At 40.4% G+C, this 21,932-nt stretch overlaps 1 protein-coding gene across 2 annotated transcripts; it reads left to right on the top strand.

The window, feature by feature from the left end:
• The first annotated feature begins 2,109 nt into the window (after window positions 1–2,109).
• Window positions 2,110–16,962, top strand: ap3m2 (adaptor related protein complex 3 subunit mu 2). Of its 2 annotated transcripts, none has more exons than XM_031300582.2 (9): window positions 2,110–2,231; window positions 3,663–3,947; window positions 4,051–4,222; window positions 5,650–5,787; window positions 6,607–6,692; window positions 7,701–7,834; window positions 12,513–12,720; window positions 13,467–13,611; window positions 16,076–16,962. In XM_031300582.2, the coding sequence occupies exons 2-9, from the start codon at window positions 3,675–3,677 to the stop codon at window positions 16,174–16,176; spliced, it is 1,257 nt and encodes a 418-aa protein (XP_031156442.1). In that variant the 5' UTR covers window positions 2,110–2,231; window positions 3,663–3,674; the 3' UTR covers window positions 16,177–16,962. The 2 variants fall into 2 exon arrangements, with proteins under 2 accessions (XP_031156442.1, XP_031156443.1); XM_031300583.2 differs by having other exon boundaries at window positions 2,114–2,231; window positions 3,651–3,947.
• The last annotated feature ends 4,970 nt before the right edge of the window (window positions 16,963–21,932 follow it).

Below are 21,932 nucleotides of genomic sequence, written 5' to 3'. Positions count from 1 at the left end.
TCACAATTGCTAACTAGCTGTTTCTCCAACTTGAGCCTGTACAAGGCAGGATTAGCCGGGAGACTTCTTCTAAACGAGGGCTCACTTCCAACTTTGTGTGGAATACCTTCTCCCCTTTCTGGTCTATCCACTGTCAATAAAGGGAAAAGCCCCAAAAAAATAATCTTTAAAAAAAAAAAAAAAAAAGTCGCCTTAAGATGGACACCACTTGGCAAAAGAAAACCTGGGAGGCCCAAACCCACCTGCCATTTATAGAGCATTTATAATGGACTTTTGGACATTTGTGGAATTGCTTTGAGCACTTGTGGCCACTAGATGTCCCTGTAGAATGTAAGCATGTCATGTCAAAAAGTATTGATGTGAAAATAATGCGTAATGTAAAAGCTCAATGTGTTGTTCGGTTGCCAAGTGTAACCAAATGTTTTCTTCTAAAAACATTTCTTGTAAAACAATGTGGAAACTAAAAATGGATTGGTTTGCAGGTTCTTGGTAAAAGCAGCATCCTACAGCGCAGGATACACCAGAAGAGGCAGCAGCTCAGAGTTTATGATCTTTATGGTCAAAAACAATATATATATATATATATATATATTTTTTATTTTTATTTTTATTTTTATTTTTTTCCTGGCTCAGAATGGGCCTTTGTGGGGGGAGGGCATATCAAAGTGTGGGGTCTGGGTGGTGAGGGGTCTGGGTGTCCTTCCCCAGGGTTATTTTGAGCGTCAAAGACTTCCATTTCCTGCGTTCTGATACACTGTTATGCACCAATTTATGGTGGGAAAACCTTTATTTAGCCTATATGAGAAGGAAAACACAGATGATATACAAAATATATCAAATATATAATGGAATATAAAGCAGTAAGGGGGCTTTCACATCAGGGAGGTCTCTCTGCATGTTCTGCAGTGTCAGCTTAGTTTGCTGTCACATTACTCGACCGCGTATTTGTGAATACAGATATCTGAAGTAAAGGTTCTGTCACAAAACTATGTTGTTGCGTATCACAGCACATCTTTAGGTGGGTATATGGAAATCCTGGAGATGTCTTAGTGGGTATATTGCATATACCTGCGTATCACATAGACTACACAACTGTCTGTGCTCTACTGTTCCACTGACATTTACTCTAAGGGTTGAACTTATTGACACTGAGAGGTAGGATTTCTCACAACCTTGTTATTTGCATGTGTGTTCATACTTTTTCTCAAGGGTGTGAGCTGCACCTGGAGAGAAGGTGGAACTGCACACTGTGAATTCTTAGACATCTTCTTCATTGTTCACCTTGTTTTCATTCCTCCGTGTATTCTGATTGTGAAGCTCATGCAACATACATATAGGTTGTAGTAAAGATGCTGTCACTATTTGCAGCTTGTCTTTATATATATTCAACATACTGTGAAGTTAAAGAAAACTGGTTTCTACAGAATGTTTTGAAATATAATAATTTTTAAACAGGGAAAAGCTGTATAAATTAAATAGAACACAAGGCCCTTGTTTCATTTACACACTGTGTCTTTGTATGTTGTCCTAATAGCATGCTATTATATTTTATATTATATATTTAAACAAAAGTGGTGAACAAGAAAAATGCTCTATATATGTTATTGTATCGTGCAGAAATACCGGTAAGTATGACTCCAGCATCAGCACCCCATTGAGTTCTGTGTAATAATCACGTTTGCCTTTGTTAATTCACTTTGACATTGTTTGGGGGAAAAAATATAAAATTAGGTTTGCTTTGTACATAACAAAGTACATAACATATATTAAAAATAGCAGCATGCAGACAAACTTTTTATTTTTTGGCGCTAAGCATTGCAGAATTATCTTCAGTGAAGTTTTATATAAACTATGTCCCTGTGCTGTATCTATTTGTATGAATGGAAAGGAAATCCACAAGATGAAATCTGATACTGGAAACAAAATGTCAGACTAGTTACATCTCAAGGCCAATCAGCGGGCTGTTTTACTGGTGTTTACTGTAGCTCTCCCTCCATGGTCCAATCACAGCCAAGTCACGAGCCAACAGCTTTCGTATTGTTGACCAATGATTCTATTAAGTAGGCGGGATTTTACAGTCTCCCCGGATTCTGATTGGTTTGCTGTACTCTCTATCCTTCCTCACACCAAGAGCTGCTCCACCTAACGGGAAGCAACGACGGCTGCTTAATCTTTCATTGGGGAAAAAGGGTGAAAGGCGAGACGAAACCGTAAAAAAAAAATTGTCTTCGGTAAGTCACTTGCAATTTATGAATGGCTCAAGTTGCAAGTGGTCATTTTTCAGTCAGAACAGTATCGTTATTTTAAAGTATTTACATCCCCTGTACCGGGTGACAGGGCTTTTCCTGTCATGAGACTGTATGAGGCAGGAGGAGGGACTGATGTAGCATCTTGTGTGGAGACAGAGGCCTTCCACTGCTAAGCAATCACAACAGCTAGCTAGCTAGTTACTTTGATAAATGTTTTATCGCAGTAATAATTAGACCTATGTGTAGCCGCAATGTATTCAGGTTCTTATGGCGCTGAGTTATATCCGGTACGAACTCGATAGCGTCGCCACATTAAATAATGAATATTCCGGTGTCATATTTCCCAGCCAGTTAACGCTAGCTAACTAAACAAGACAACTTAATGGTACTGCATCAAGTAAAATCCTGATAGGTAGTGGCCGTTTGTATGGAGACAGCGCTGCGCCAAACTTTAAAAAAAAAAAAGACATTTAATGTACATCACTTTTAAATGAACCCATTACACTTCCAGTCGTTGTATGAGTCCACAGCAGCCATTCATTCACGTGTTGCCGTGAAAAAGTGTGTTCACCCCGTGAGTTTTACTATTTGATCATGTTGAAATCAGCGTTGGAAGTAGTATTCAGATCCTTTACTTAAGTAAAAGTACTAATACCACACTGTAACAAATACTCTGTAAGTAAAAGTCCTGCATTGAAAATGTTACTTAAGTAAAGTATGTAAGTATCAGCAGGAAAATGTACTTAAAGTATTCAAAGTACTCAATGCAGAAAAATCCTCACATTTTAGAAAGTGGAAATTATCCAAACAGTTGTGTCAATCAACTAAGGGTTTAATCTGCTAATCATTTTAGCTGTACTTGTAGGCCGTTATATTGTTGGATAGTTTAATCATAATAAAAACATATTTTATAAACTACATGTGTTATTGTGTGCAAAAATCTTTGTAAAGTAACTAGTAACTAAAGCTGTCAGATGAATGTAGTGGAGTAAAAAGTACAATATTTCTCTCTAAAATGTAGTGGCGTAGAAGTAGAAAGTGGCATGAAAACAAAAGACAAGTAAAGCACAAGTACCTCAAATTTGTACTTAAGTGCAGTACTTGAGTCAATGTTCTCAGTTACATTCCACCACTGGTTGAAATTTTATTCTTTTGAGGGCTGTGGGTTTAACGTGTAGTGTGGAATAAATCCCTTATAGACTCAAAAAGGAAAAAAATGCCTTGCTCTTCAACAAATTCAACAGTGAGCACACATTCTCTGCTACTGAAGAAAGCACATTGTATGCCCAGCGTTTGTGTATTTATCCACCAAGAAATGTGTCATGTGAGAGGAGGATGGGCTGTCTTTTCAATAGTGGGCATGGACTTAACTGTTTTACTTAGTTTTTCTCCTTTTTCTCATTATCCTCTCAGCCTCCAGCCAAAATGATCCACAGCCTGTTCCTAATCAACGCCTCAGGGGACATTTTCCTGGAGAAGCACTGGAAGAGCGTGGTCAGCCGCTCTGTGTGTGACTACTTCTTTGAGGCACAGGAACGCGCCACCGAGCCGGAGAACGTCCCACCAGTTATACCCACACCGCATCACTACCTTATCAGTGTGCTCAGGCATCGCATCTACTTTGTTGCAGTCATCCAGAGTGAGGTGCCGCCGCTGTTTGTCATCGAGTTCCTTCACAGAGTCGTCGACACCTTCCAGGTTTCTGGCTCCCGTAGGATTTTTCAGTTCACTTTAAGTTCAGTTCAAATGGCTCAAATCTGACTTTAAATACCCATATCCTGTCTGTGTTCTTTGTTCTCAGGACTATTTCGGAGTGTGTACAGAGGCTGCTATTAAGGACAATGTGGTAGTGGTCTATGAACTCCTGGAGGAGATGCTGGACAACGGCTTTCCACTGGCCACGGAGTCCAACATCCTCAAAGAGCTCATTAAGCCTCCCACCATCCTCCGCACGATGGTCAACACCATCACAGGTACGACCCACGTACACGTTAGCCACAGGCCACAGGGTCTGCAAAAACTGACTGGGACACTTTCACTATTTGGCAGGTGGAATGTAACTACATTTACTCAAGTACTGTATTGAGTACACATTTAAGGTGCTTGTACTTTACTTGAGTCTTTTCTTGTCATGCCACTTTCTACTTCTACTCTGCTACATTTCAGAGGGAAATATTGTACTGTTTACTCCACTACATTAATCTGACAGCTTTAGTTACTTTACAAATTAAGATTTTTGCACACAAACACACATGTCGTTTGTAAAATACGATGTTCTATTTTAAATTAAACTACCCAGTACAGAAAAATACTTTGCACGTCGTCTACAACGTGAGACAGGTGCGTCGGAAGGGGGACAAGCAGGTCAAAAGTTGCAAAGAATCTCCCGCACACTGTCTAACTCTAACTAAAAATATATAAAGTTTAATAGTAGGCAACGTTTCGGTACTAGACCATCTCCAAGTATATGCCAGACCCGTTTCTTTGCAAATGAAACTACCCAACAATATAACGGCCTACAAGTTAATCCTTTCCATAATGTTGTCAGACACTTAGAATATGAATGTGAGTCTGTCAGTGGTAAAACAAGCACTTTTGTGAAGGTAAATACAAGCTGGACAATTGCACGATTAACTTACAATGTAGCTTGTTTTGCCGCTGCTGACTGCAGTGATCTCTGGTGTAAAATGAACCTAGGGGTTAATAACATATGTGTACCAAGTCGACCGTTCTCTGGGATATGTTTTCATGCTAATTGAATGTGTCTCTAGCTTGAAACAAGCTACTGCAAACCTGTGATTAGATGCTAACGCTAGCTTTCGGGGCAGAGAGTAAATCACTATTTCTACACCACTAACAAGGCTCATGGTCGGCTGCATGTAAACATTAACGCTGCTGTCTTTATAATCAATCTTTGTAATAAACTGTCTGAACACTTACAAAGTTCTCAATGCTTCGGTTTACATGTAGGGACCCTCATTATGCTACCGTGGAAGTGTGGTGCTATTTTGAGTCTTGTTAGTGGTATAGAAATAGTGATTTACCCTCTGCCCCGAAAGCTAGCGTTAGCATCTAATCACACAGAGAACGGTCGACTCGGTACACATATGTTATTAACCCCTAGGTTCATTTTGCGCCAGAATTGTCCTTTAATACTGGACCAATGTCAAAGATTGTTGTTCCCATCAGTCATTTAGACACAAAAACATAGGAAAATAGGGTTAAAAAAAACGGTAGTTAACCTTTAAGATAAGGTGACAGATTTACCAAATGACTGTAACACTATAGAGTCAGTAGCAGCCAGGAGTCTTGTGTATTATGGCAGGAGCTATTGCAACAACTGATTTGCGTGCACTGTGTAAATGGGCTCTGTGACTTTTGGTTAATGTCGGTTTTCCAGGCAGCACCAACGTTGGTGAACAGCTCCCTACAGGCCAGCTGTCAGTGGTGCCATGGCGACGCACCGGAGTCAAATACACCAACAACGAGGCCTATTTTGACGTGGTGGAGGAGATTGATGCTATCATCGATAAATCAGGTATTTCTCTGAACACCCTGCTGGTCAAACTTATCATTGCTCCATTATTTAGCCATGACTACATTTCTGTTAAGGTTCCACAGATCACTTAATGGAGAAATGTAATCTTTCCAATAAAAAAAAAGTTTATAACTAGAAATAGAGCCTGATAAATTATAAAGTATTGCAAGATATGGGCATTTTTATCATGATGACATGTAATGCTTACTGTAATGTCATTTCATTATATTACTATACATTAGTTTGCATTCACACTTTTTGTTTGGGAGAAGCCCTTCAGTTTGATTATTGTTGGAGTTTGTCGAGAAAATGGTCCGATTAAAAAATAATTAACAATAGCATAAAGTATCGGCTATCAGCAGCCTTACTCAAGCTTACTACTTACTTTACTTCAAACTGATTTGGTTGTTAATTCACACTACCAGTCAAAAGTTTGGGGTCACTTAGAAATTTCCATTCCAGACAGAATACCAGCTGAGATCAGTTACATTGTTTTTTTATCCAGGGCAGCAGTTTTCAGATTACATTATGTGCTTACATAATTGCAAAATGGCTCTCCAGTGTTTTCTCAGTTAGCCTTTTAAAATGATATCAGATTGGTAAACAGAATGGGCCTTTGGAACATTGGATGAATGGTTGCTGATAATGGGCAATGTAGATATTGCATTAAAGATCAGCCACCCACTCAGATCAGCTGGTATTCTGTCTGTAATGGAGTGAAATGGACATTTCTAAGTGACCCCAAACTTTTGACCGGTAGTGTATATGTTTTTTGCTTTCTGTCAATGTCTCGCATCAACCTCCAACCCTCCTCCTCAGGCTCCACTATTACAGCAGAAATCCAGGGAGTCATTGATGCCTGTGTGAAACTGACAGGCATGCCCGACCTCACTCTCTCTTTCATGGTGAGTCTCCTCTTTTCCAGAGTTCTACGCCTCTTGTGTAATTTAAACAAATGCGCTAACTCTTTTTATGTACTCCGTGGATCCACACTATCATAGTAATAATAATGCATTTTATTTATATATATATCAGTCTCACTTACATTTACATTTTGTAAATACATCATTGCAAGTCAAATCTAGAGAGTAGGGCTGGGCAATATGGAGAAAATCAAATATTACGATATTTTTGACCAAATACCTCGATATCGATACCGCAACAATATTGTAGTGTTGACTATCGCTGCTTTCACAAAATATTTACACAATGAGATTTTTGATAAATAATCATCAGTAATGTGGATATAATGACTAAGTGGGTAAAGCCAAATAATAGAACAGCTACAACAGTCTGGTAAGTTCAGAAAATGACATCACTTTACTGTAATACAGCCCTTAAAACCAGGAAAAGACACCCAGCTCTACTAGAGAGTATTAAAGGAGAAATCCGTAAAAACACGTGTACCGAGTCGACCGTTCTCTGGGATATGTTTTCATGCTAATCGAATGTGACTATAGAAATAGCCATTTCTTTTTACTTTACCCGTGCCCCGATGACTAGCATTATTAGCTAATTAGCAGTTTGTGCTAAAACTGGTCACATTCGATTAGCATGAAAACATATACAATATATACAGAGAACGGTCGACTCGGTACACATGTTATTAACCCCTAGGTTCATTTTAAATGTATAGCTGGGATGAGAACTATACATTCTCAAAGAGAGAGCCCCCACAGGACTCCACTGATATCTTTTTCTACCATGTTATTATAATCCTTTTTTTGCTTTTCTCCAAAATGCTTTGGAAAGGGTTTGACTTTGCACAAGACGTCAACATTGTTCAAACAGTTTGAAATACAAAAGCCATCAGCAAAAGCAATTAAATGATCTTTGCATTATGAGTTTGCACATTTAAAAAAAAAAAAGTACTTGCCCCCAAACCAACCTTGCCCACCGCCTCTCTTTCCCAGAATCCTCGGCTGCTGGATGATGTCAGCTTCCATCCGTGTGTTCGGTTCAAGCGCTGGGAAGCTGAGCGGATCCTCTCCTTCATCCCCCCCGATGGAAACTTCCGGTTGCTCTCCTACCACGTCAGCTCTCAGAAGTCAGTGATTTTCCATTCACTTCATCTGTTCATGCCACTTTATGGCAAAGGCATGACGTTGAAACACCTCTCAGCATATTATCCATGTTTTTGTTTTTTTCAATAGTTACCAATATACTGTATGTGTTCTGTCTGAAGGATATTATCCCAAGCAGTGTACTAATTCAACGACAAGGATACTTCAACAATAACGTTCTTTGAAAACGTAAATCCTGCTACCATAAGTCATGATCAGAAAAACAAATTGGATGAACCAGTGCAGCTCAGGGAGGTAACCAATTCCAAAGAGAAGATGCAGAGTGGAAAGGCCTCCGGTCCACATGGTATCCCAGTCGAGTTTTATAGGTAATTCTCTTCCAAATTAGCACCCATTCCCCTTGAAATGTTTGCGTATACGCTGAAACAAGGGACCTTCGCTCAAACCCTTACTGAAGCATCCATTAAGCTTTTACGTAAGCCTGGTAAAGACCCAGTCGAATGTAGTCCACGCAGGCCTATCTCACTCTTAGGCCGGCTTCACACTAGCTGTGTGGTGTGAGCGTGGCATTTCTATTGCGTGGCGGCTGCGTGGATTTTTCGGTCTTTTTCACACCAGAAACGTCTCTGACGCGGCGCTGCTGCTGCTAGCCTTGTCTCTACACATGTATGTTTCCCATTGATAAAATGCACTCAGGCAGTAGTATACTTCACGTTCAACATAAATATATACTGATTTGATTACAGCAAAGACAACGTCAGCAATATTGGCGGCAAAATAGGCTACAGGTGCAATATTTGAAAATCGATAATTATTATATTTTTTTTTTTTAATTACATTTTTGTCAAAATCTAGAGACTTTCAAACATTAAAATGTCATTTATTAATATGTATTCGTGTCAAAATGACATATAAACATCTTTTTGTATTCTATTGTGCCTGGAAACGCTTCCAACACGCGTGTCGCGTGAAAAATAGGCGTCGGTCCTATTTCTAGCATGCACGTGTTTTCGGCGCGGTGCGGCTCGTGTCACGCAGGCAGTGTGCAAGCTCTAACCTGTTAACATGGGAGCCGAAATAAAAACGGACACGCCACGCAGCTGACACGCTCACGCCACGCAGGCAGTGTGAAGCCGGCCTTAAACTCTGAAGTTAAAATCTTAGCAAAGCTTATTGGTTCCAGATTGGACAATATCGTGACAGACATCATTTCAACAGACCAGACAGGCTTCATTCTAGGTCGCCAGTCTTTCACCAACACCCGCTGAGTACTTGGTGTCATCCCCTCCTCTGCCTCCCTGGAGATCCTCAAGGGATTGTGTCTTTGGATGCGGAGAAGGCGTTTTACATTGAGTGGATATCCGTTTACAGTGTTGACTGAATTTGGTTTCGGTCAAAAGCTTAAGTCGTAGGTTTGCTTGCTCTACTCCTTCCCTTAAACTGCACTGATTAAGAACAAACTATGTTCACAGTTTTTCCAGCTTTTTATTTATTTTTTAGTTTATTAAATTAAACCTATCTAAGCAACGTGACATCATGACTTCGCGTAACATACACGCCACTTTACTTTAAATGGCGTGTTATCTGTACGCATTTTGAGCTATCCGCATGTATGGCTATGCCATATTGACAATGAGGACATACGTCATGGTAGCTTGCTGTCACGTGACGATTTGGGAGGTGTCTGAGCCCACCCACCATTTTGGGATCCTACGCTGTCGGTTGGCAGGGGCAACAGTGTAAGAGCGACACCGAGACATTGCAGGAAAGACGGCTCGAAGAATTAGCATCACTGCGAACGGTTGGGTTTAGGAAACGTGACATGTGGGTTAGGAAAAGAAGAACGGGGTTGGGTTTAGGAAAAGAACAAAGCGACGGTTGAGTTTAGTAAACGTGACACGTGGGACACGATCCCCGCTCTCCTGGGTGAAAGTCCTGTGTTTGACCCATCCTCCCCCCCGACCAACCTCCCTATGCAGATTTTCGCCCATTCATACTACTCGCTACGGCGTAAATTCACACGCAGTCGCAAGGTAATGTAAGTCAATGGAGGCCAAATGGCGTTGATAAACACGCTAAAAAGCGAGTATGCGTCTTGATAACACGCCCAAAATGGCATACGAATTGGCGTGTCATACATACGCCACTTCATGAGATCAGTCTGATCAAAGAGTGAAAGTTTCCGCGGTCAATAACCTTGCCCTACAGATAGGGGGTGAAGCTTTCCCCTTTGTCTACATCTGGTTTAAATACCTAGGCATTAATATTATTCGAACCTTTTCTGGCCTGAAAGATATTAATTTCACACCGTTGATTGGCAGAATAAAACTTGACTTCTAGAAGATGGAGCGTCCTTCATTTGTCCCTGGCATATACATACATATACATTTGTCAGCTGCTTAGAAATTAATATTTTACCAAGGTTTTTATATTGGTTTCAATGCTTACCTGTTTCACTACTTGAAGTCCTTTTTTAAATCTGTAGACAAGCTGATCATGGGAAGGCAAACATCCCAGAATACACATACGTGGTACGATTGCATGTGAGGAATAACAATGGATTGAACTTCTTCAACGACACAAGGCGCAGAGCGGGGATCAGGCCTTCCAAACCTCCAGGATTACTATTGGGCTGCAAACATCTATACGATTGTCCACTGGTTTCACTCTCCCAATGTAGACTGGTGTCAGTCGGGATCCAAATTCCTGCACATCGACATCACTCCCAGCATTAGTCCCAGCTGAGCTACCCCTTCTTTCCATGACAATACACCACCTGCCCTACTGTATCTTCTACTAAAACATATTGTCTCAATATAGACAAAACTTCCATCTAACGGATGTTTCCATCCCAGGCCCATTATTATATTTTATTACGTTATTATTATTATTATATATAACAATCATTCCTTACTCCGTACTAAACTGGACTCCACCTTTCCACACTGGAAAATGCTGGGTCTTCAAAAGTTCAGTGACTTATTTATCGATGGAACCTTCGCAGATTTTAGTGCCCTTTCTTATAAGTTTATAGCCTGGCTCTGTCCTCCTACGTACTTCCGCTCAATTTTCATTTTCCTTCACTACTCCGTCTGGGTTTGCGGTATATTTGCGGGTTTTCTCCGGCCAAATCTTTACCGGTCCAATCAGTGAACAGAGGGAGTGGCTGAGAACGATGACGTTGAGGTTCGGTAACCTTCGGTGAGTTCCGTAATGGCGGTGGAGAAAGATGCGAGCGAAGCCATTCGGTCCGTTGTGGCAACGCTGCCGAATATCCAGAAGTTAAAGCCCGAGCAAGAACTAACGTTAGCGATTGGTTATGGCAGATCCAGAGTGGCTCTGGGAAGATCCAATAGTTTTAAACTTCAACAGAGTACCCGCCTTCAAGGAAGTTAACACTTGTCAATAGAGAGAGGCCAGACTCTCTGTACAAATGAAATGTACCAGAGTCTGGTAGGACCAGGCTAGTAAGTTTAAGCTACCGCATCAAAACTATTTTGCCATTTCCAGATCCGGGAATGTGTTTGAAAACTGAGCCCAATGTTTTCACAATTGCAGCCAAAGACAGGGTTGGATACCATTTAGCAATTTACACATATCCAAAAGGGTCTAATTTCCCTACCTGCTTGATATCATTATGTCCCCTAGAAATACGTCACTGGATAAAATTCAGGCAAATTTGGCAGAAGAACTAGGGTTCGAGATACGTGAGGAGAGCTGGGACAGTACCCTGGGTATTTTTGCCATGTAAGGCAAGGCAGCTTTATTTGTATAGCACATTTCAACAACAAGGCAATTCAAAGTAGGGCTGGGCGATATGGAGAAAATCAAATATCACAATATTTTTGACCAAATACCTCGATATTGATACAGCAACGATATTGTAGTGTTGACTATTGGTGCTTTCACAAAATATTTACATAATGAGATTTTTGATAAATAATCATCAGTAATGTGGATATAATGACTAAGTTATAAATGCAAATAATAGAACAGCTAGAACAGTCTGGTAAGTTCAGGAAATGACATCACTTCACTGTAATGCAGCCTTTAAAACCAGGAAAAGACACCACTTAGGCCATATTACGATATTACGATATCCAAAATCTAAGACGATATCTAGTCTCATATCACGATATTGATATAATACCGATGTATTGCCCAGCTCTAATTCAAAGTGCTTTACATAAAACAAAGAGCAGTTCAAAACAATTAAAAAATATAAAAAGAGATAAAATACAATTAATAAAAGTTACAGTGCAGTATAAGAAATGAACAATTATTTAAAGAAAGGCAGCATTAAAAAGAAAGGTCTTCAGCTTTGATTTAAAAGAACTGAGAGTTGCTGCGGACCTGCAGTTTCCTGGGAGTTTGTAGTGATGCATGTTGCTTTAACCTCAATTCTCCTTTATCCATTCAGCGTGGGTATGGATGGGAAACTTGATGTGAGGGAGGAGGTAAAAAAAGGAAAGACAAAACCTCTGTCTATATTGTTCTTCTGGTTTCTACGGAGGCAAGGTGGGGGGAAAAAAGTTGTAACGGGCATTGTTGCCTAAAACCTAAGTTTATAAACTCAGGTTTTGGCCAATGGAGAATTATATAAAAAGAAGAATTCAGTAACAAAATGTACACAAAGAAAATGATTCCACTGGCTCGTATGACTCTTGATTCCTGTTGTACGTTGGCCTACTTCTTCTACAGCCTGGTGGCGATCCCAGTGTACATCAAGCACAACATCACCTTCCGAGAGGGAAGCTCCCAGGGACGTTTTGACTTGACTCTGGGACCCAAACAGACCATGGGCAAGGCCGTGGAGTCGGTCCTAGTCAGCAGCCAGCTGCCCCGCGGCGTCCTGAACGCCAACCTCAACCCCTCCCAGGGAACATACACCTTTGACCCAGTCACAAAGGTACTTAGAAACAGTGTATTTGCGTGTTTATACACCTTAAAGTGCTCATATTCTGGTTTTTGGCTTTTCCCTTTCCTTTATTGTGTTATATATCTTTTTTTATGTACGTTATAGGTTTACAAAGTGAAAAAGCCCAAAGTCCACCCCAAAGGGACTTACCATCTCCAACAGAAAACACTGTTCACAAACTGCTCCAAACAGCTCTATTGTAGTCCAGCCTTTACTTCAGAGACAAACGTGGTCACTTTGGAACACACGTTATAATGCTCACCTAGCTGCTAGCGTGGCACGCTCTTATACTCTGCTCCTGACTGGCTAGTAGTCCTTACCTAGGTACTGCGCATGTGCGACTCCCAACAAAGATGGAACAGAAGTGAGATGTCTCACTCTGTAGCTAAAACAGAGAGCTCAACACACAGGGTGAAAAGAGGAGCTGCAGCAATGTGCAGTACAACAAAAATATGGTGTTTTTGGAAAATTAAACCATGTAAACCTATTCTGATATAACCTCTAAATACAATTATGAACCTGAAAATGAGCATAATATGAACACTTTAAAGTAAGGCGAGAAGTGTGCATGAAAAAGAATGGGAAGAGGTCTCAAAAAGCCTAAATTCTGTTAGTTTACACCAACCCTCTCCAGGATCAAAGAGGCCACCATTTGTTTTGGTGTGACCTTTTTTTTCCCCAAGTGGCAGTGATCTCATATTGCCATCTTAATGTTGTGTTGTTGTTTTTTTGGCTAGATGTTGAGCTGGGATGTTGGCAAGATCAACCCACAGAAGCTTCCCAGCCTGAAAGGCACCATGAGCCTGCAGGCCGGGGCCTCCAAACCTGACGAGAACCCCACCATCAACATCCAGTTAAAGATCCAACAGATGGCCATCTCAGGTACCCGCACGCACACACGCGCGCACACACACACACACACACACACACACACACACACACACACACACACACACACACACACACACACACACATATCCTCACGCAGTCATGCATCATTCCAGGAATTCCTTCATTTCTAGTTTTTCATTATTGAGATTCTCGGTAAAACAACACCTAGTTTACATTCCACACTAAACTCTCCCAGGCTGTTTTAGTAAATTAGATCCATATTTTAATCATTAACTAATGGATATTATTTCCACTCTATATTTTGCATTGAGAATAATTTGCCCTCAACCCCCACACATTTGAGAGAAGCTTTTCATCACATAGCCTGCTCAGCTGATAACCACCTGACTGTCCCATTCTGTGAGCACACTGGCCACTAGATGGTGCCACATGCAATAAATACACCACCTCCCATGACTGTACTCTATAAGCACATTTTGATACACAGAAGTAGGGCTGCACAATTAATCGCAATTTTAAAGAAATTGCAATATGGACTACTGCAATATCCAAATTGCAGGGGGGGGGGGCGCAATGTTTGTTAAAGGCATAACATGTGTCAAACACTTCTGAATCAAGTATTGTGGTGCTCCAGCCTACAAATTGTATCCTACAGACTAAACTAACTTTTTTTTTTACAGATCCTTGAAAAAAAATCACATTATAATCATTTAAATTTTTAAAATTGTAATATTTTCTAGGAAAATAAGAATAATGATACAAAAATAAAATTCCCTCCAATATCGTGGATCACATCGCAATCGTAATATCAGTCAAAATAATCGCAATTAGATATTTTCCTCACATCGTGCAGCCCTACACAGAAGTACTCATTTTATTCATTGTTGTTAACTGAATGTATTCACATTATTATTATATGGTTTTTGCTTTAATGTTAATCTTCATAGAGTGATGTGACTTAGTTAGCATAGATATACTTTCTAGCATTTTATTATTCTATACAGGATTTCAGGTAATATTCAAAGCAATATTGCATAAAATGCATTTCTAAGAATGAGTTAGTTCATTTCACAACACAGAAGGCAGTATGACTACTAGCATGCATTTAGTATATAGGTTTCTGTGTTTTCTTTTAAAAACTACAATTTAGGAATGTGCAGGTGTGATTAGCCCCAGTTTGTGCCTTTTCATGTATTGCCATTGAATTTGAGTCATAGTGCTAATCGTCTTATTTTTCAACAAATGCAAAGACTCTTCGTCACTCTTCATTTAGATGGAAAAAGATTCCATCGACATCATAACAAAATCAGATTTTAAACTTGTTTCCCAATTTGAAATGTATTTTCTAATCCAGGTAGCATGAAATGACTTGTACTGTATGTCCGTACACAAGCAAAATATTTCCGTTGTACAAATTGAGCACGGGCTACTTTCTTTGTTTTGGGATTTTGAAAAAGAGGCAGATATGGGAAACGCGTTGAAATCTTTTGTTATCGTGCAGCAGACAATTTTCATCAGAAGGTTAAAAGAGCCATTAAGGATTTTGGAAATAACTTTAGAACCGTCTTAAGTGTTAAACAACCCTCTGGGTTTTTTCCACATTTCACCAGGTACATAGGCCCTGACACACCAACCCGACGGTCGACCGTCAGCAGAAAAGGCAGTTGGACTGATCAGTTGGCTCCCCGAGGTCCAAAAAGTGCCTCGGAACACACCGAAGCGACGCCAACTTGAGCGTACGTTCTGCGCGTGCGCAAGACGTAATACAAAAAATGATAACCGGAAATGACGAACGCGGCACGTGGGTAATAATGGCGGCTTGTTCGAAATACGATCTCGTATTTTACGAAAATAGTTCACTGAAACGTGTTTCTGAAAACATTTTCAGAGAGAAATAGGCCGTGCAGTTGCTGAATCTGTCTTCATTTCAGATCGACAAAGGTCAGTTTAAAAGATTTTCGTCAGATTTTGAGAGGCGTTCAACATTCATCCCGCTCGCCATTTCTGGGTTAGCACTCCACCAATCAGATTGGTCATGGAGTCCGACTGCCCACCCTCCGATCCAGCAAGTCAGGTCGGCCAAAATGAAGGCCGACGGCACAGAACACACCGAACAGACTCGAGTCACTGACCTCGCCAGACTGTCAGACGGCCTATTATCAGCTTGGTGAGTCAGGGCCTATTATCAGGTTGGTGAGTCAGGGCCTTATCTTTTTAGGACAAATAGGATGCTTTGCACTGTAATGGTAATACTGAGCTGAGAGTGAGGTGGTGTAGAAACCTAATGCTGATGTCTCTGTAGTTGTCGTAGCCTAATCAAATCTGTATGGAAGGTCCATGAATCAGCCGCCCACCATCCTCAAAAATTCAAGCCAGATTTGTTTCGGTGTTGTACCAGTGTTTGCTCTTGTCCACTGACACAAGTGACACATCAGACTTGTTTGTATTGAGAAATTTCAATTGAAAGAAAAACTGTATTTTTGTCCTGCGACAGGGCTGAAGGTGAATCGACTGGACATGTACGGTGAGAAGTATAAACCTTTCAAAGGCATCAAATACATGACGAAGGCTGGCAAGTTCCAGGTGCGGACATAAAGACTACTGCTCTGTGACGACTGGACCAAACCACCATGACACTGAGGGCTGCTCTGATGGGGGAAGAAGGGGGGGAGTTGGTACATTCCCTGTGTACAGTATATGCATTTCAGGATTTAACAAATTGGAGGCTCCATGTAGCAGTTAAGAATGGACCATTGCACATAAAATACCCTCTGTTGAAGTATAAGCGTCAAATGTCCAGCAACCTGGTCAGAGCTTTGAGTGTAAAGAGTTTGGACCAAGAGTAATAATGGTGCGTTCCATTTGAAGTGGGAATTTCCAAGTTTCAAGTCGGAAATTTCGACCGTAACGTCCCCCTGAAGTCGGAGAACCTCACAGTACCCCGACCTCAAAATCCAAGATAGCTACTCTGTGCATCAACATTAGTGAAAGTTGGTAGTAGTAATATACAGTTAATTAGCTCTTCTGTCTTATTTGTAACTCACTAAATCAGTCGTACACACAGTAGGCTACTGTCCATCTATCTGTGGACATGATGTCACGCTGTCCGTATGCACAAAAAACAGCATAATGCGTTGTTATCAACTGGTATTACAACGGCTAACCTGGCTAGAGCAAACCCTACTGTGAAAAAAACGGTTATTCGACTTGTTTTACTGGAACACAGCTCTGACTTCCGAGGTAAATGGAACGCACCATAAAGCATTTCAGTCTCTGTCCAAGCTGAACCGAGGCCCAACCCAACCCAACCCATCTCAATTGATATTTCTCTTTGGATGTACTGCTGACAGCATTTTTCACCGATCATTCAGTCTCAATATTCAGCCCAAACCAAACCCGAGCAGTTACGTGAGAAGTTTGTGCAAGTTTATGTTAATACAGGCTTCATCAAGTTCAAACATTTCAAACCAACCAGAGGCCCCATTCTGATGCTGCAGAGCTTCAGCCGTCTGTCCTCCACCTTTTTCACACAGTAACTGATTGTCAATGGCATGTCATCCAAGCAAGATACTGTATATTAGATATTGGAACAATGGTATATCAAAAAAGAGCTTCCCCTATGATAAACTGAGATTGCATGAGCTGTATAGTGTGGCAGAAGTTCCGTGTTTTCCCATGTCAAAGGACCTCTGTAAGATAAACAACAGAGTTGTCTTTCAGCACATTAGTACACCAAACTGAGTCAAGGAACTAGTGGCAGTTGATCAGGTGGATATGCTGTAACAGCCTATACAGTACTGTACGTTTATTTTAATCAGTAGGACAGTTAAGCCTCTATTCTAGAAAACCTAAATTAAAGCGAATCTTTTTTCACAAAACTTGCTCCTCAATTTTAACGAACACGATTCTACATTACTTTTCTCGAATCTGTATTAAAGTGCTCATATTCTGTTTTTTGGCTTTTCCCCTTAACTTCATTGTGTTATATATCTTTTTTGTGCATGTTATAGGTTTAAAAAGTGAAAAAGCCCAAAGTCCACCCCAAAGGGACTTGCCATCTCCAACAGAAAACACTGTTCACAAACTGCTCCAAACAGCTCTATTGTAGTCCAGCCTTTACTTCAGAGACAAACGTGGTCACTTTGGAACACACGTTATAATGCTCACCTAGCTGCTAGCGTGGCACGCCCTCATACTCTGCTTCTGACTGGCTAGTAGTCCTTACCTAGGTACTGAGCATGTGCGACTCCCAACAAAGATGGAACAGAAGTGAGATGCCTCACTCTGTAGCTAAAACAGAGAGCTCAACACACAGGGTGAAAAGAGGAGCTGCAGCAATGTGCAGTACAACAAATATATATGGGTTTTTTTGAAAATTAAACCATGTAAACCTATTCTGATATAACCTCTAAATACAATTATGAACCTGAAAATGAGCATAATATGAGCACTTTAAATTATTCATTGCAACCTACCAATGAAAATTGATATCACTGTATTTCTTATTGCCCTTCTGCCTCTCCTTTCTAGTTTTTCTGGTTCCTTTTCAAGCATTCCTCTGTTTGCCTTCCTGTTCTGTTCTTGTGCTCCTCTTCTCCTCGTTGCAATAATTTGATGATTTTGCCTGCAGCACCGGAGTCAGCACGCTGACATATAAGAATGTGACACTGGAGCCGTCCTCAATCATGCACTTTCACATCTGCTGGTACTAACATTTCCTTTTAATGCAAGTGAGATGGATGGAGAGTGTGGAGTGAGCTATTTATTACCATGAAGGTTTCTGGGAGAATTTCAGGTACATGTTCACCTGTTTTATTCAACTTTAACTATTATTTATTAAACAAAACAAGATGATCCATTTGCTTAAGTAATGGCTTAAGCAGTGTTTCATTACATTCATAAAAAGCTTTAACTCTGCAGGAGTTTGTCATTTAACAATATTATGACCCAACAGTATCAGTTTTTGTTCTCAACATATAGAAACACGTGGCCATGAATAATATTTTTGATCATATCAATTTGGTGCTTAACACTGTGTGGTCTAAATTATCCAAAAGGATTTCCTCAGTGCATCACAACGTGCATCTTAATATCTATTTTAAAGGAACACGCCGACTTATTGGGACTTTGTCTTATTCAGCGTATCCCCCAGAGTTAGATAAGTCCATACATACCCTTCTCATCTCCTTGCGTGTTGTAACTCTGTCTGACGGCTCCATCTAGCCTAGCTTAGCACAGATCCTGAAGGTAACCGGCTCCATCTAGTCTACTGCTCCCAATAAGTGACTAAATAATGCCAACATGTTCCTATTTACATGTTGTGATTTGTATAGTCACAGCATGTACAAATAACAAGGTCACATGAGACACAGCCCTCTTCTAACTATATAAACTGGGAACTATATTCTCAGAAGGCAAAGCACTGCTACTTCTGCTACTTGGGCGGAGTGATTTGCTCGTAGCACCTGAGAAGCCCCGTGGTGAGGAGCAGAGAGTAGCAGTGCTTCGCCTTTCTGAGAATATAGTTCCCAGTATGTATATGGTTAGAAGATGGCTGTGTGTCATGTGTCCTTATTTGTACACGCTGTGACTATACAAATCTCAACATGTAAATAGGAAAATGTTGGCGTTATTTTGTCACTTATTGGGAGCAGTGGGCTAGATGGAGCTGGTTACCTGCAGGATCTGGGCTAAGCTAGGCTAGCGGTGGGGGCGTCAGACAGAGTTACAACACGCACGGAGATGAGAAGGGTATGTATGGACTTATCTAACTCTCCCAATAAGTCGGCGTGTTCCTTTAACAATTCAAGATAAACAAATTATTAAACTATGTATTGTGGTATAATGGCCCGGTACCTCAGAAGACATTTAACGTCAGAAGACATGTTTAAGGTTTGCATTTTGTGTTTTAAAGCATTTTTTTGTTTGTGTGTTTGTTAAACAGCCTCCAATGGAGTGTTACAATGGTGTAAAAATAAAGATTTGATGTGTTATAACTGAGTCATAACCTAATTATTAAATGTGTATTATACTGTAAAGTTAGATATTGTGTTACCAGTCGTAAGGGAAATTATTACTTCTTTTCATTTCAGTTCTTAATGTTTAAATGGATTTTGATGCGACATTGTTTATGAATAGTCATAATAACATATTTAAGTGTATTTTTTTGCAGTATTTTAGGCATAGACTAATGTAATGTGATCCTATTGCTATGGAATGTATTAGTACTTTCTGTAAATGTACGTGGAGTCATAGTGCGATACTACAACGCAACGTTTTCATGACAGAACTACAAACAGAGCGGGATGCAAACCTCAGAAAACCTTGTGGTTTGGAAACCCCCATCTAAAAAATGTTATTTAATACAACATCATCAAACTGTATTGTGCTGCCATAACTGTGAGGGTGGAACCACAAAAGATGTTTCTGACTCTGTACGTCATATACAGTAAATTGCAACAGGTGCAGTTCTCCATTGAAACAGCATCAAATGTTATTATGCATAGACTCCTTGGGGTTCCTGCATCTGATTAGATTTGCTAACCATAACTTACAAAGCTGCTTATATGTAGTAGTGTGAGAACAAAATGGAGCTATGGCTGATGACTGGCAAGCTACTGTTTGGTCAGTGGAATTACAATTTAATGACGGCCAACTTGGAGGGATGACTACTATTAAATACTCTGTGATGGCATGATTTTGAGATTGTCATCCCCTTCAGTCTTTCCCAGGTCCTCACTCTGTTACATTCATATGAATAAAAAAAGGAAATCTATTTTGTATTCAAGCAGAGGTGTGATGGAGTGCCCATTCCCAACCATATACCATTAGTAATGGTTGTAATATTTTTCATTTATATTTTTAATGATCATGACTGAAGGTTGGTCACAAATTAATAGAACTGGTTTCTATGGCTTGTTCTTCACTGTGTAATGTACACAGGTACTGTCCATCCATTTGTCATCCTTTTCACTACCTCCCTATCCTCCATAACTCCCTTTCTGCAGCTGAGGATGGTGTGGAGCATAAGACTGACCCTCACTTGGGATAAAAAGCAGCTGAGCTACCTGAACTCTGTCAGCGGGGGCCACTGCTCCCTTTCATCTGAACAGACCAACCCAATTTAGTGCAGGAGTGAGGCAGGGCTTCTTCAGACCTAAAAGGTCCTGATCCTCATTCCCCTCATGATGTCACAACAATATGGCTCAAAACCCCTGCATGACATCATAGGAATCTGATTACAAATTGCTCTTTGACATTCAAACTACCAGCTCAAATGTCACACCAACAGCCTAAGGGCAGTTTCAAATCATCTTATGACCTAAAAAATTCCACTTAAACTCAGAATCACATGGGCCAGTTTTAAGCCCCACATCCCCATTGTATGACGTCCCCCCCTCCCACACCCCCACCCCCACTTCTTGCTCCAGCTGGTAGGACTCCACTCCATAATTTACTGATGACTTTTATCCCTCCAAAAGACACAACCTCTCTCTCTCTCTCTCTCTCTCTCTCTCTCTCTCTCTCTCTCTCTCTCTCTCTCTCTCTCTCTCTCTCTCTCTCTCTCTCTCTCTCTCTCTCTCTCTCTTCACCTCCAGCACCTTCGACCAGACATAGCGGCAGAGTTCTGTCATTAGGCTACAACTTTTTACCCCCTCTGCCCTTTTGTGAGTATTTTCATATGTGGAAAAGTTTTTGTTGGCGCATTTTTAGCTCTCAATTATTATTATTATTATTATAAGTAGCCTACTTTTGTGAGTTGTTTTTTTTTTTATAATTTATTTTTCATTTTACAAAGGCATTTTTGAACGCTGAAGTGAAAAGGAATATCGACGCATTTAAAGAACTCATCGCGGGTGGTAGGCTACGTTCTCTCTTTTCATTGTGAATATTAACCTATATTTTAATATTGTGAATATTTTATCCCAGGCATGCATGGATGTTAAGTCGATTAACCCACTTGTAGGTTATGTGTTTGTGTGCAGAACTGAGTAACACGAGTTTCTGCTGCATATAGCTACCGTTAAAGCGTATCAAACAGCTGGAATGCGTTAATATATGGTAAGCTATTTGTGGGTGATTTTACTAAAATAGAAATATTAAGACCTTTATGTGTCCATCTGACGTATGATAACATCTCTGCAAGTGTCTTTTGAGACTGTCGCGTGGATGTAAATCAAAGTGTATATTCACACCCGGTTAAGTGCTGTGTTTGTCACCTAACGCAATTACCCCAGTGGCCTTACTCACAGCCCTAATGTGTTTTGTGTATCCTGCTGTAGATAATGAGCAGTATCTTAATGTAAATCTAAGGATGCCTGTTAGTTTTTATCTGATTGCTTTAATCGGTG

The sequence above is a fragment of the Sander lucioperca genome, chromosome 2 (assembly GCF_008315115.2).
Source record: "Sander lucioperca isolate FBNREF2018 chromosome 2, SLUC_FBN_1.2, whole genome shotgun sequence".
Taxonomy (NCBI): Eukaryota; Metazoa; Chordata; class Actinopteri; order Perciformes; family Percidae; genus Sander; species Sander lucioperca.
The sequence above is the reverse complement of the archived record's forward strand: the minus strand, read 5'-3'. Positions and strand labels throughout refer to the sequence as shown.